The 14,250-nt window shown below is 39.5% G+C and overlaps 3 protein-coding genes across 3 annotated transcripts in view; all 3 read right to left on the reverse strand.

Annotated features, from left to right (window-relative positions):
• Nucleotides 1–175, reverse strand: part of LOC149051340 (uncharacterized) — a 3,428-nt gene extending 3,253 nt beyond the window's left edge. Inside the window, exon 1 of the mRNA XM_089195632.1 lies at nt 1–175. This exon is cut by the window's left edge and continues 1,692 nt beyond it. Coding sequence (XP_089051758.1) covers nt 1–56 — 56 coding nt within the window. The 5' untranslated portion in view covers nt 57–175.
• On the reverse strand, nt 170–4,252 carry LOC149051341 (uncharacterized). The gene is made up of 2 exons (XM_089195620.1): nt 4,070–4,252; nt 170–3,864 (listed from the first exon to the last, which is right to left on the reverse strand). Exon 2 carries the CDS (start codon nt 3,693–3,695, stop codon nt 183–185), a length of 3,513 nt encoding a protein of 1,170 aa, XP_089051746.1. The 5' UTR covers nt 3,696–3,864; nt 4,070–4,252; the 3' UTR covers nt 170–182.
• Nucleotides 4,253–4,648: 396 nt separating this feature from the next.
• Nucleotides 4,649–9,752, reverse strand: LOC113681562 (potassium channel subfamily K member 3). The gene is made up of 3 exons (XM_027198661.2): nt 9,284–9,752; nt 7,881–8,225; nt 4,649–5,396 (listed from the first exon to the last, which is right to left on the reverse strand). Exons 1-3 carry the CDS (start codon nt 9,600–9,602, stop codon nt 5,074–5,076), a joined length of 987 nt encoding a protein of 328 aa, XP_027054462.2. The 5' UTR covers nt 9,603–9,752; the 3' UTR covers nt 4,649–5,073.
• Nucleotides 9,753–14,250: the final 4,498 nt, after the last annotated feature.

A 14,250-nucleotide genomic window follows, 5' to 3' on the forward strand; every position in this document is an offset into this window, starting at 1 on the left:
ACCTCCTTCTTGTTGGAAACGAACTTCTGCAGGTTGAAACCTCCTCTTCTGCACATTTCTTTAACCGACTTGATCAAATGCTTTGCCTCCTCAATCGTGGCACAGGACTTTAATCCATCATCCACATAGAAGTCGTTCCGCAGAAAGTCAGCGGCAGCTGATCCCAATTCGCGCTCGTTATCTTAGGCAGTCTTCTTCAAAGCGAAATTGGCGCAACCAGGAGACGAGGTTGCACCGAAAAGGTGCACAGTCATTCGGTACTCAATTGGATCCTTCGAAAAGTCTCCATCCTCCCACCACAGGAAGCGCAGTAGATCCCGGTACTCTTCGGCGACGTACACTTGATAGAACATGGACTCAATGTCACACATTATCCCCACCTGCTCTTGACGGAACCTGTTTAGGACACCTGTAAGAGTGTTCGTTAGGTCCGGGCCTTGTAACAGGTGTTTATTCAGAGACTCTCCTTTGAACTCTGCGGCACAGTCGAAAACAACGCGAATCTTAGTTGGTTTCTTCGGATGGTATACTCCGTGGTGTGGAATATACCAGACGTTTCGTTGTTCCGTATATGACGACGAAGAGGCGCTTTGTTTCACCTTTTCGGCAAAACCCTTCTCTATCATATTCTCCATGAAGGTGACATAGTCGTCACGGTATCTTCTGTCGGCCATGAATCTTCTTTTGAGTTGTAACAAGCGACGAAAGGCTGACTCACGGTTGTTAGGAAGAACAACATTCGGATTCTTCAGGGGCAGGGGCAGTTCATAGTGGCCATTTTCTAGTTGGGTAATTCCTTCCCTGGCGATGGCGAGGAATCTTCTGTCTTCTTTTGAAAGCCCCGATCCAGGAATAGAATTCTCTGAGAAGTCCCGTTCGAACATTCGTGTCACTGCGAAATGATTTATTTCTTCCTTAGTTTGAGAATTGAGAACGAAGCTGCGGTTGCTACAGCGGCCAGTATCAACTTCATACGCAAGGATTCGATTACAAGACGACGCTAAATGTTCTCCACAGTTCGGCTGGATACCTTCTAACGGACTGACGGGACCAATTATTCCCCATCCTAGGAGAGTGCGGACGGCATAAGGGTCTTCTCCCTTACCCAAAATAACTTCTTTAGGCTTGATCGCCTTCGGACAGTTGCAGCCAATTAGCAATCCGATTTCCAAGCTTTCTTGATACGGCATAATCTTGTCTTTGATCTTTTGGAGATGTGGCCACACAGCTGCAACTTCAGGACTAGGAATCTGGTCTCTTCTTGATGGTATCTGGTCTCTGGAGTACGTTCTGGGTAGCTCGACTTGAACGCGCTGGTCTATCCTCTCAACTACCAGCCCATCCACTCTGCAAACGTTGATTTCTTCAATTCCAAGCATGGTACTGAGGATAAGTTTCGAATTAACTCCAGGGATTCCAAGCTTATCTTTCACGTCCGTTTTGATAAACGTCGTGTCACTAGCGTCATCCAATAACGCATAAACCTTGACTTTAAGTTCGGGGTGACTCTTACGATACACATAGACTGGGATGATTAAAGAGTTCGTTACAATGCCTTGCCCACTCACAGCGCTACACACACCGACATTGGGGTTGGAGATTGTACTGTCGTCGTTCGCGACCTCTGCACTTACTTGATGACTTTGGACCGGATCGGGCCGATATGATCCAGGAGTATTCTGGTTGCTAGATCCTTCTTTATACGTAGGGTCATGAAGTGGAGTCGGATGCTGCCTACCGCATTTCTCGCAATTTAACCTAGCTCGACAGTTCTTCGATTGATGACCTCTTTTCAGGCATCCAAAGCAGAGGCCTTTCGATCTAACCAGTGCCAGGCGCTCGTCAATGCTCTTCCTGCTTAGTTCTCCGCACTTGTGAGGTGGGTGGTTACCGCCGCAGAAGACGCACGAACTTTGCTGCTTCGGCTCTTGCTCTGCATTAGGCCTTCCTCTGCTCTCCCTAGGCGGGGTACGAGAGGAAAACGATGCAAAACTGTTTGCTCCCTGACTTCTGATTACTCGGCTTCTGTCAGGCGCCTTGTTTTTTTTACTTTTCAACGCTTCGGGAGAAAAAACCGGATCATTTGCGAGATCTGCTTCTTCTCTGACAAATTCTACTAGATCGTGGAAGGATACCGTTCTCTCCGTTTTCTTCAGGACATCACGTGCTTGGCGACACCACCTGGAGCCTGACTTGAAGGGTAGTTTTGTGCTTACTTCCTGTAGTAACCTTGTTGAATTTAGATCTTCCATGTACTTCATGGACTGCATGGCTCCTTCACAACGGACAAGAAAATCAGAGAGATCTTGAAGACCGGAGCTATCTCCTTCGACGATCTGCGGCCAATTTCGCAATTTAGCCTTATAAGCTTCCGCTACTCGAAATGGGTTGCCGAAGCGCTGAGCCAAGAGCTTACGAGCTTCTTCATAACCATGGTCAGAATCCCAGGTCAAGAAACCTTTCACGACTTCGTGGGCTTTGCCGGAAGTATACTTGCTCAAAAAATACAGTTTATCCTTTTCTGAGTCAACTTTCTTATCTATCATAGCTTCGAAAGCAGCTATGAATGTCGGATAATCGAAATAACTTCCTTTAAAGACAGGCGGTTCTTGAGAAGGAAGCGTACTAGCTCTTTGCTGGTTGACAATTAGAGCGCTTAATTCCGCTTGTTTCGCTTGGAGACTGACTATTTGTTTAAGAGTCGCTTCTTGATGTGTTGTCGGCTCGTCTCGCTTTGGAGCGAAATTGTTTACTCGACTAGCGGCTGGTCTTATTGGCGGTGTCAACGGCGCGAAAGGAAGTGCTTCCGGTCTCAACAATGAAGGTTCGTGTTTTATGACAGTTTTTCCGACATCGAATTTAGCTTCGCGGAAATTTTGTTCGAATCTCTCATCGGATTTCATATCTTTGCGAACTATACCATTTTTCACTTCTTCGTTCATGACCAATTTGATAGCTTCTTCTTCAGCATCTGCCAAGGCGATCTCCCTTTCCAGCTGAATTCTTCTTAAATTGGTTTCCTGATCCAGGTACTTCATTTCGACCTTTAGCTTCGCTGCTCTGGTCGCCGCCTCTACTCTCTTTGACATGACCGACGACCTAGAAGATCTTGAAGAACCTGAAACCCTTGATCTTCCAGAACGGCTTGATTCAGTTTCTTGCCTATTAGATTCGAATTTTTCATGCTCTCGTTGTTCGACTGACCGAAGGATTTCGGATAGCCGCACTCGACATTCGATAAACTCCCGATCGCACAAATCGAAATATCGGTAAGCGGCACCTTTAGCGCTTTCATCATCAAGTAACTCGTCATACGATCGGTATGCCTGGTTAAGTTCCTCTTTAATTACATCCAGGATTTGTCTTTCCTTTTCTAATTCTTCGGTACCCGGGTGGGAGTCGAGCAATGAGTAAATTCTTCCAACATGTTTACGCAATTTGTTTTCCACTTCTTGTTTCTTTAAAGCGCGAATTTCCAATTGATAGGCTCTGCCTTTGTCAGTCAAAGTCCGCTCGTGCGGTTCTCTCAAATTTGGAGGATCGTGTTTCCTGCCACGAGGACTATTGGCTTCGTCTAAACTAAGATCTCTTAAATCGCACAGTTCATTCGGAATTTCAACTTCTGCTTGTTCCTTCTCCAATGAGAGGATCTTTCGAACTGTAGCTCGAGGCGATCGACTACCACTATCGCTCATTCTCAACGAATTTTAATTCCAGCCAAAGGCGTCAATTGGTGATATTTTACTGTTGCGGCAAACGAACATCAAGGCTCGATGAAATACCAAGAAAATCGTGACCGGAGAAAAATGCCAACCAAATCCAGGGAATATATTACAGGGACATAACTTTAATCAATCTCGTAAACTGTAAACGAATTAAAAAAGGGACTTATATAATAGATTGTATTCAATTAAACACGTGGCGACTTAACAGCGTAAATGAATCTAACATAATAAAGGAACTAATAAATGAACCAAATGCTACGGTAAACACAAAATATACATACAAATAAGGACGAAAGAGCTTGCTCGAAACGAGATAAACAACAAAACAAGCGAAAACAACTTACATATCAGTCCCTATACGCCGGTGGCTTGAAATCACACTTTATAAATTAACTTTGTATGCACTCCGAACATGAACAGGCGATTAATGAAAGCGGGCGAGAAAAACTATTTAAAGGAATCAAATGGCACAAAGGCCAACTGTAACGCAAATGTCACGCAAGTTCGAAAGTCACGCATTTACATATTCCTTCCATTTCTTCTTTGACAGGAATATCAAAATAGATTTAGAACTTCAGTTTCTTGTCATTTTCAGCCATTCATAAATTCACAAGTTAATTAGGTCTCTTCAAAATGTAAATTGGCCTCCGTAAACAGTTCCTAAAGTTGACTTTCGAGCGTTGGCCCTGATTCTTTTTCATTCTGACGAAGGGCTAACGCTCGAAACGTAGGCTTAGAAACTCTTTACAGAAGCGAATTTACTCTATCAACTCAGCTGATAAGGCCGATCTTTAAAAAAATACCCCGTTTATTCGTAAATGTAGGCTCAATGAGTCAAATCCTTTTGCAACAGTTACAATCAGTCATCTTTCATTGCTATTTAAAAGCGTCATACTAGAGCAACACAATCCAATGCATCAAAATGTTGTCGATAACACAAGTTTGTTACGAATATCGTTTTGAAGAGTGGCTAGAATAAAAAATACATTATTTTATTTAACCTAAAAATTACTTGATTTGTGTTTGGGCAAGCAAAAAAGAAAACGAAATCATCATTCAGTTAATTAATGAGTTTGCGCGGGCACAAAATAACGTCTTTGAGATATTCATTATGTGGCGAATTGTTATCTTCCTTTCTCGTAGCTGGAGAATAACAAAATGAGGAAAGTAAACTGCGTTGAAGATGAACTGCGCAAAGCCACCCTCAGAATCATCAGGCAAATTATTTAAAGCTTTATTAAAATTGAAATATCTAGTTTTTCTTGTCTTCTCTAGAACCTCTTCAATATCGATTTTACTCTATGCTCCATTGTTATTAATTGGCTCCAAAATATTTGCCGATAGGTTTTTATTTTGCCAAAGAAGCACCCGTTGTTGTGCTATTTTTATCTTTTACGGCATTAATATTTCCGCTTTCGACATCGTTCATGATCCTTTTTTCTTCCTGATCTTTTAATTTTTCCTGTTCCTCAATCTCCCCGCTTTCTAGTGACTTTTCAGATTTTTTTCCTAAATCGTCCAAATGTTTGCCTGCAGGAAAATTGACACGCAGTTCTTCAGAAGCGGTTAACACAGACGTAATAATGGAGAAAAACATAGATACTCCTAAAAGCACCACTGTTGCACGCAGCAGTTCCATGATAATGCTTCTAACATCAGAGGGAGCTTGTCCTAAAGAGAAAAATATATTAGTAAGATTAGTACTGGTAGTTTTTTTCATTGTGAATGGAATTGACATGCATACTGAGGCACGCACATATATTTTGAAGGACTGAAGATGTATTTTTCCGACGTAGTTCAAGCACAATTTACACCAAGCTTATTCAATCCAAATTCAGCGAGAAGAGAGCTACCCATTCGATTTAAAATCTTGAAAAACATTCCTGCGCTATTTTGGAAGGACTGACATGTTCTCTGCTAAGGAACACGTCGAACGTTTTGAATGTACACAATCAAGATAGAATAAGTTGGACCCATGTTGTTAAGAAAGTTTCAGGAAAATATTTCAAGTCATCTTTACTTGGGATTTAAGTCGCTTTAAAAGGTCAGGGGATTGTAAAGTTCTTTTTCTTTACATCAACATACAGTTCTAGGAAAAGTATACTCTAGAAACTATACGATTATTAAACCGACAATTTCAAAGTATGCACAAAGCTTTTCTTGTTATTGCGTCTTTTACCTCAAAAAAATCGACCTAACAGTTTACTTGTCTTCAGAAAAGACCTAAAGACATTTTATTTTATTATATTCGACTATAGACGACGCCACTTTGAAAACATCAGTAACCTGGCCTCATGTGTAAAGTTACAAAGTACGTTTCGAAGGCAGTGGCTGCTCCGATGAATGCGAAAACAGGAAAAAAAGAGGGAAAGGATGTAGTCAAGTAAACCTTGATATGTTCAGTAAAGTTCAAGAGATTGCTAGATGGAGTTTAACAAATATCAAAAGCAGCTTTTTTTATAGCGAGATTCAAAATGACCGCGTTCATAGTGAAAATTTATACTCACTTATCACATAAACTGCAGTGTTGTACAAGGATTTTCAGCCTTGAGAAAAGCCAGAACAACATACGTGAGAAAATGCGATTTTTTTTAATCGTATGTTCGATATCGCCAATCAGCTGTTGACACGTCACCTGCCTTTCGCGCTACTCTGTTATGTTAATGAATGGCAAAGCCTTCATCAATCTCAATCCAAGTTTTCTAGGATTATTGATGCTAAAACACTGGAAAATTCGTATCACTCACAAACAATTTTCTTTAAGGGGAGGGAAACCAAAATATAAAAGAAAAAACCGAAGGTTACGTACTCTCGCGGCTGAGAATAAAAAACGACAGCTGGAAGATTTACCACAGGCCAATTTTGGCCGTGCACCTGAAAAGATTTTTTCTTTAAGTTAGGAAAAGGTCAGTAATTGGGAATTTGTAAATTGAAAGGTACGCTTATTGTTTGTATTTGTAGTGATTGAAAGCATATTTCTTCTGGTATTGCGAATCCTATTTTTCTTACATATTGACCCTTTTACGTCCAAGATCTGATTGTTAATTCTCCCCTCTAGCTCTTACACATTTCCTTCCAAATTAGTTCGGAGAATTTGGTGTTGGATTAAGAAAAAAAACTTCTACGTGATAAGTTTAAGTATCCTCATTACCTATTTGCTAGATAGTGTAAGGATGTTGTAGGGAGAAGTTACTTCTCAATCACTTCTGGAAGTAAAAGGGTCAATATAGCCGACTTCTCTTGTCAGTAAAGGGCTATCTTGTTTACATAATTTAAGAATATGTTTATGCTTAGCGTGCGTATATCGAGTTATGGATGCATGCGGAAGGTTTGGAGAGCACGGAAAATGCGTAAGAGTAACTCGAGGTGCAGCCGAGAGCAACTCTAGCTTTTTGGGTGCTCTTCAAACTTCCCAAGTGCATCCATAACTCGATATACGCACGGCTAAAAGCACGAGAAAATTCTTTTATAACGGAGCGACAACAAGGATCTGCGCGAAGAAGCCTTTTATTGTGAAAGAGAGCAAAGTTCTCACAACGCGCAAAAAGAGTAAACAAACGTCCCTATTTGCTGGTCAAGAACACGCCACATTTTACAGTTTGATTTGAGCGAGAGCACTTGATCCAGTTACCCAATAACTGTGAATGAAAAGCTCAAAATTTTAGTAGAAAATGGAGAAAATCAGAGGCAAATGAACTCAAGTGTCACTAAAAAATGTTTTAAAAATCAAAGACCCGAGTTTTTTTCGGCTTTATTTTTGTTGCCTGTTAGATCAGGACCAAAAGGTCAATTCCAATAGAAAAATTGGGCAGTTCTTCGCTGGTTTCTTCCATATTTAGAAAAGCAGGTAAACTGCAGTTTAACAAGACGGAAACTCTAAAGCCAGGTTAAAAAAAAATGCTCACGGCATCTTATTCACGCACGGGTGTGCGTAAATAAAGATTTTGTTCACAGCGGCTCAATAGGACTCATATAGGGCAAGCACGCGCGCTATGTTATAAAAAAATAATAATATATGGCTGCTAGTAGATATTGAGTTGAACACTCGAAGAGAAATTTCCATACCTAAGCACGCCCACTTATTATTCTGTATTTAACGCATTTGAGGACAACTTTCCAATTTTTAAAGCCTATTTATTCTGAGCTCCTCCTTACCTCCATTAGGCACCAGATCCCCAAATCCGATAGTCGAGAACGTGATGAAACAGAAATACACTCCTTCTAGAAAGTTCCATTGTTCTTCCTGCAGATAAAGAAACGCTCCAACAAAAAGCATCATCAGGAGAGCTAGCAGCGTCCACATAAGAGTTTTTGTGACAACTGGTTGTGATTCCCGGTTGAGCAATTTTGTTTCTACTAAGAAGTGAATATAACTTATCAGTTGATTGACGCGGTCTCCAATGTGACGTAACACCATTAGATTTAAAGGAATTCCAAATAAAGCAAAAACCATACAGAAAACACGACCGCCAACTGTACTGGGAGCTAAGTGACCATAGCCTGTTGAATAGTAAGAGAAAGGAAATGGGTCAGGTTAGAACTTGAGGTTAATTTTAGCAACCTTTGTTTTAAAGAAATTGGCCGTAGTCTCAACAAAAATTGTTTCTTAAGTAATATGCATACCTTACGCTTAAGATGATCTACGCTCTTGCTTAAAAAGCAAGCCGGGTTTTCAGTAGCTTAAAAGGTTGAAAATAAATACACATCAACCCACAATTCCTCTATTCGTTATAAAGAAGGGCTAATGCTCGATATGCTTGCGAAGAAACTCTTCACGATGGCCAATTTACGTTATCAACTCAGTTAATAGAAACTAATCATCGTTTTATACTCTCCCACCAACGCATCACCACAGTTTCTATAGAAAGGTATCTCCTTTTTCATTACTTTAACTGCCTTCCCGACCATTTTCCAAAGAGAGGACGCTAACAGGGGTTCAGTTGCGATGAAATCATAGAACAAATACATACGAGAAGGAAAAAAAAAAACAGATCATGCTCTTCAGCTAACCTTTAAATCAAAGATAAGCAATGAGAACTTGAAAAGAAAAATTTATACTTTATAATGAAATTCAAACAGACTATGAAAATATAAAAAAATTATGAATCAATAATAGCTGTTGAATTTATCTCCATAGGAGTATAAAAAAAAAGGAACGTGAGCCACGGGACTGGTCGCTTGGGAGGCTGGGGGGTGGGGGGGGGGGGTGTGTGGTGAACTTTGGTTGTGACAAAATAAAATTTACCTGATCCCCTGAAGGTTCTTTAGTATTTTTATGATCCCCTCCCCCTGGTAATCGGCAGTCAATCGTCTATTTACCCCCCCCCCCCTTTTATTCTCTTTTCGCCACCACTGTTTACCGCTAAGATTCCGCTAAAGGCCACATGATCCCACTCAAAATCCTCTCCTCTAGAAAATTATGGCGGTTGAATTTAGGAGTCAACAGCAACAATATAAAGAGAGCTAATGCTCTCGAAAGGTCTAAAAATTAAATATTGTATTATAATTTTAAAGGTCAAGTTTTTGACCGAAAATTATAAAAGGCAAAAAGACCTTACCGACAGTCGTGACAACACTCCATGTAAAATACAATGAAGCGTAGTATGTCCATCGGGACGTACACCACTGGTCAGGGTCGCCGCCACAACGGTGTTTCACGGCATTTTCAACCTTCTCCACCAAAAAGTCGAAATCATCTGGTGTCATGTTATGCTTCTCAAGGAAGAACTTCTTCATAGAATTTAATTCTTGTATCTCCAGTTTGTCATTTTCGTTCTCTAATACTTGAAAGACTACAGCACCGGAGAGAAGATAGATTCCCAATAAAATCGCCAGGCAGATTAATCGCTTTGTGTCGGACGTGAGGTTAACGGCCATAGGCCTTCCATTGCCTTGATCCGTGTGCTTTTTGTTCGAAGAAGCTAAGAAAAAAAGGATGAAAGGGTTTTTTCAATAAAATTCGTCGCGTGGTTGATTGTACAGTCGGTTCACACGGTCATGCGCAGTCTCTCACTGAACGCATATGGCACAATAGGGCACCACTTTCGCCTGGTACCTGCGCCGAGCTGAAAACTGCTGGTTGAGCCAAATGAAAGGCAAAAACAGACTTAAAAATAGAACTTGCATGTGACTTCAGAGACAAAGCATCGTTATTGGCTTGATAAAGAAATTTTTAACGTTTTCACTCTTAATTAAGATCTTAAAACTATTTTTCCTAACTGACGACCGAACATTTCTTAATTGGATATTCTTGAAAATGTAGTGATCCGTCAAGATAATATTTCCTTTATGATAATTTTCTTAATTCTCAATTCCTTTCTTATCGACAATGTATTAAATAGTCAAGATTACAGCCATGAGAGAAAAAGTTTACGGCTATTACCATGTTTAGTTACGAACTGGGCAAACTTTTTCAAAAGCGCTTTTACAGGTCGGCCATTTTTTTTTTGTCTTTGCCCTTTCCTAGCGATCAACAAATTATCTGAAACTTTCAATTCTTTGATCTTATTAAAATGATACAAAAATCATAACTGAACAGGGAAACAGTCTCGATATCTCTGTTCAACATGTTCCTGTTTTGCTCTTTTAACCATTCACACCCTGACATCAGTATGCATATTCTCCAAACCGTTCTTTGTATATTTCCCAAGGAGACGACAAGAGGAATTTTTATTAACAATCAAGATCTCCTTTCGTTGATGATCATTTAAGTCTAAAGGGTAAAGATGTTGTTACAGTCAAATTAATTAAAGAATTCGTCTGCTTTGGTTTTTTGCATTTTTCTGAAGCACTATCCTAGAAAATAGTTGTCTTTTTTTGAAGGTTTTTTGATCGCGAACCAAAGTAAAACTCGCCACGAGAAGTTCTCTAGGAAAATGTTTCCGCAACAAATTGAAAAATTTTCGATCAAATAGGAGTCGAGATATCTATCAGTGGAGTTGAAGGAGATAACTTTTGAACGGTGATGCTCAAAACACTATTCACGCAATAGTAATTTTGTCATATGCTAATAAAGGTAAAGACAGGCCGGCACGGCTCCTTATGAGGTTTTTGTGGTGGCGTCGCATTATTGCCTTCAAATTAAATTTTTGCCCTCAAAAGTATGTCTTTAAGAGATTTTTCTTTTTGGCAAGAGATGATCAGAGGTTTTGTCAAAATTACTTTCAGAAAGGGCCGATTGTTAAAAATGTAGAAGGAGTATTGATGGAACATTGGAATCTGATAAATGACAACACCATGAAGATGGCAGTGTCAGTATTTTGGATCACTTCCATCCTTGGTGGGGTTTTCAGCGCCGCTAAAAAAACTCGTATCGTTTTCGTTGCCTCTGCATATGTGATTTTATATCTCGAAACAAGTCGCCACCAAAAGAAGATAAAAGCAGAGCAACTGCCTCGACAAGAGGAAGAAAGATGTTCCAAAGAAAGCAGGGTGTTAATGACCCCTATGTTTGTAGTTGCTGCTGTTGTTGTCTGCCGTCTCCCGTTTGATTTCTGTTTGATCGTTTAAAATACGGGAGACTGAAAACTTGAAAGTTGTCTGTGTTCTCCTTTCTTTCGCGTAATGCACTCAACAAAGCAAACTCCCTAGTTATTGTTTTGTATGATAGTTATATTTTTGATCAAGAGAGGTGAGTGTAATCCGAAACCCGTGTTGGAAGTATCAACTAGATTTGGTCACTGTAAGGTACATTTAGGCGACCGAAGCCTCGAGTAGAGGGTATTAGTTTATAGTTTAAAAAGGTATTCAGTGAAGTTTAACGCTCTTGGCTGACTTGGATTTTCTGTTGTTAAAATTTCCAAGCCTGATTGTTTTTCTGTTACATCCCGAATGAGATATACCTGTAGGAACTCAAAATTACGGTAGATTTATGGCAGGATATTCGATTTAGAAATCAATGGATATTTAAGCCTTAGAAGGGACGAAAAAAGCTTATCGGGGAATAATGCTACGATTCCCAAACGCGATAGGAATCGAATTATGTCTGGAAAATGAAAACTGAATTTCCTGACTAAATTCGATCTTCGTCACTTTCGGATCATTCTTTGGCTCGGTAAATATCATTTTTAAGTGTTGATATGTCCTTTAAATGTTTTAAAACAGCAGAATTTAATATAAATCCGACAGCTTTCAGAATGTTCCACTGAAACGCAGCGTAATTTTCTGTGCGTGTAGTCTCGTAAACAACGATTAACACATGGTGAGTCTCTTACCTGGGTCGCCTATACGCGAGCAACTTTTAAAAAAGCTTTTGTTTCAAAATTTAATTTTCTTTGTCGCTGTTGCCTTGCTTTAAACGTATAGATTTCGTTGGGCTCGCGGTTTATATTTCGTAAACCCTGCAACATAGTGCAAATCGAATGAGAAATTTTATCGCCAAGTGGGTCTGCGATTTTATTTTAAATTTTGACTGTCTGTGCACCTTTTGATTAAGACTCTCACTTCTCTTTCATTTATTTTAAATCTGCTCATTTCAATAGAGCTTTTTTTGGTTAAAAGACGATTTTCACAGAAATATAGCGCGCTGGTCTCTTCGGAAGTTTTAAATTGAGAAAAAAAACCGCAATTTAAATAAGTGCGTAGGTAATATTATAAAACAATCCGATTACACATCAGCCGTGAATTCAAGAAGATATGAAGCACTCGGAAAATTTGGAGCGTACCTAAGAAACTAAGTTGCTCTCGGCTGCGCCTCGAGCAATTATTTCGCCTCGTTTACTTACGTCAGGAAAATCCCAGACAATCGGCGACTTCTCTTATCACCGACCGTCCAGATTTTGCCGATATATCTAGAGATCGACTGACGTCTAGCAAGGTTTGTCCCAGATTCTCCCGCGCGCCATTTTTTGTTATTTGTGACTTGGGGTTACCGTGGTTAAGCAACCAGAGAAAGGTAGCGAGCTAAAAGTATCGGCGACGTCTCCGACTGGGAAATTGAGGTTTTATAATATCGTGAATGATCGCCGATATTTCAGAAATTTGGGAGAGTCAGGATAATACAAGTGATGCCTATTTTTCGCCGATCATCCCAAACAGTCGGGGAAATCTATAATTTCGTATTTTTGTTGGATTATGTCGGCAAAATCTAGGACGATCGGGAAAAATTGAGGTCACTGATCGTCTGGGATTTGCCCCGCATATAAACACCAGGCTTTATATTACGATGTGTTTTCAGTCGTAAAAAACAAAAAAAAGACCAAAGACCGAGAGGCCCCGTATCAAGAGAAATATCATTCCCTTGATGCCATGTTCGTTTGGATCATTAGCAAAAGTGTCCATAATTTTTTTCTGTGTGCGCTTCTTAACATGCATCTATATTTTCCGGCTTCTCTACACTTGTTTAGCTGATTCAAATGGCGTCAAATGAGGTAAAAGAAGTTGTATTTTGCATATTGTCACCACGCAAATTATTAACTGTGACACCAAAGATGAGGAAGATGCCAAATAATTAATGTTTGTAATGGAAATCGTGGTTGATGCGTCAAGATAGGGAGATATAAATTCTCGAATAATTAAAGTGACCATGAAAAAGCCTCATGCAAATAATTTAAGTGACTGAAATCGTTTATGGATCAATATTATTCCCATATCACTAAATGTGATTTGCGGATCCAAAATGGTCGCGGCCATTTTTAGAGGTCCCGATAATTTGAAACAGCTCGCTGGTGCTTCCACACATCATGTTGTAACATTTCATGTTTTGTGCCTTCCAATGCTAAATAAATATTTCTTGGTTTTAAAGCGAATTACCTGCCATTCGAAGGCTAAGATTTGAATAGAAAACAGAATTATCTTTTGATTCTTTTTCAGGAATCAAAATTAATGCGGAACTGAGTGAAATAAATTTTTGATTAATAATTTCATTTTATCACCCAATATGTTTTTTCGGACCTTAAATGTTTTCAGTCCTCGGAAAAGCCTTTTTTAATATTCGCAATAACTCTAAATAGCTCACTCACTTTTTATAAATCATGTTCTAACTTCAAGAAAATTTGCGCTTTCCACTGATAAATAAATATTTCATGGTTGTCCAGTTTGTAACGTGTCATCGATCTCAGATTTGCATATAAAAGAAAAACTTTTGATTCAGGTTGTATCAATGGATATTTTTCCTTGAATGGAAATCTTAGTCGAGAAATGACAATTGTCAAACTTTATAATCACGGAATATTTATTTAGCGGTGAAAGACGCTTCAACTTCTTGAATTTAAAGCAAGATATGTGAAGAGTCGAGCAAGCTACTTCAAGTTATCACAACCACTACCACAAGCCTGTAAGGACCGGAACCACTTTGGGCTCACTAAGAATCATTTAGTGATAATATGAAAAACATCAATCCAAAACTTATTTCAGTCACTTTTAGACTAATTTTGTTTCTTGAGCCGAGCTTGAGGGAATCCATCTGATTCAAAACAACTAAAGTAACTTGTCTTTTCATTGCAAATCTTTTTTTATGGTGTTGTTGTGTGAATGGGGATCCGAGGTCATTGTTTAGAGGTGCTTAACTTACTTAAGACATTAGCTA

This window comes from Pocillopora damicornis, chromosome 1 (assembly GCF_964200805.1).
Source record: "Pocillopora damicornis chromosome 1, jaPocDami1.2, whole genome shotgun sequence".
NCBI classification, from domain to species: Eukaryota; Metazoa; Cnidaria; class Anthozoa; order Scleractinia; family Pocilloporidae; genus Pocillopora; species Pocillopora damicornis.

Bases quoted from the DNA above. Each gene is read 5' to 3' on its own strand.
- LOC113681562 (XM_027198661.2), bottom strand. From the start codon at position 9,602: ATGGCCGTTAACCTCACGTCCGACACAAAGCGATTAATCTGCCTGGCG. The intron at 8,226-9,283 runs GTAAGGTCTTTT...ACTATTCAACAG, and splicing joins GAGTGTTGTCACGACTGTCG to GCTATGGTCACTTAGCTCCC. The intron at 5,397-7,880 runs GTAAGGAGGAGC...TTTTCTCTTTAG, and splicing joins GGATCTGGTGCCTAATGGAG to GACAAGCTCCCTCTGATGTT.
- LOC149051341 (XM_089195620.1), bottom strand. From the start codon at position 3,695: ATGAGCGATAGTGGTAGTCGATCGCCTCGAGCTACAGTTCGAAAGATC.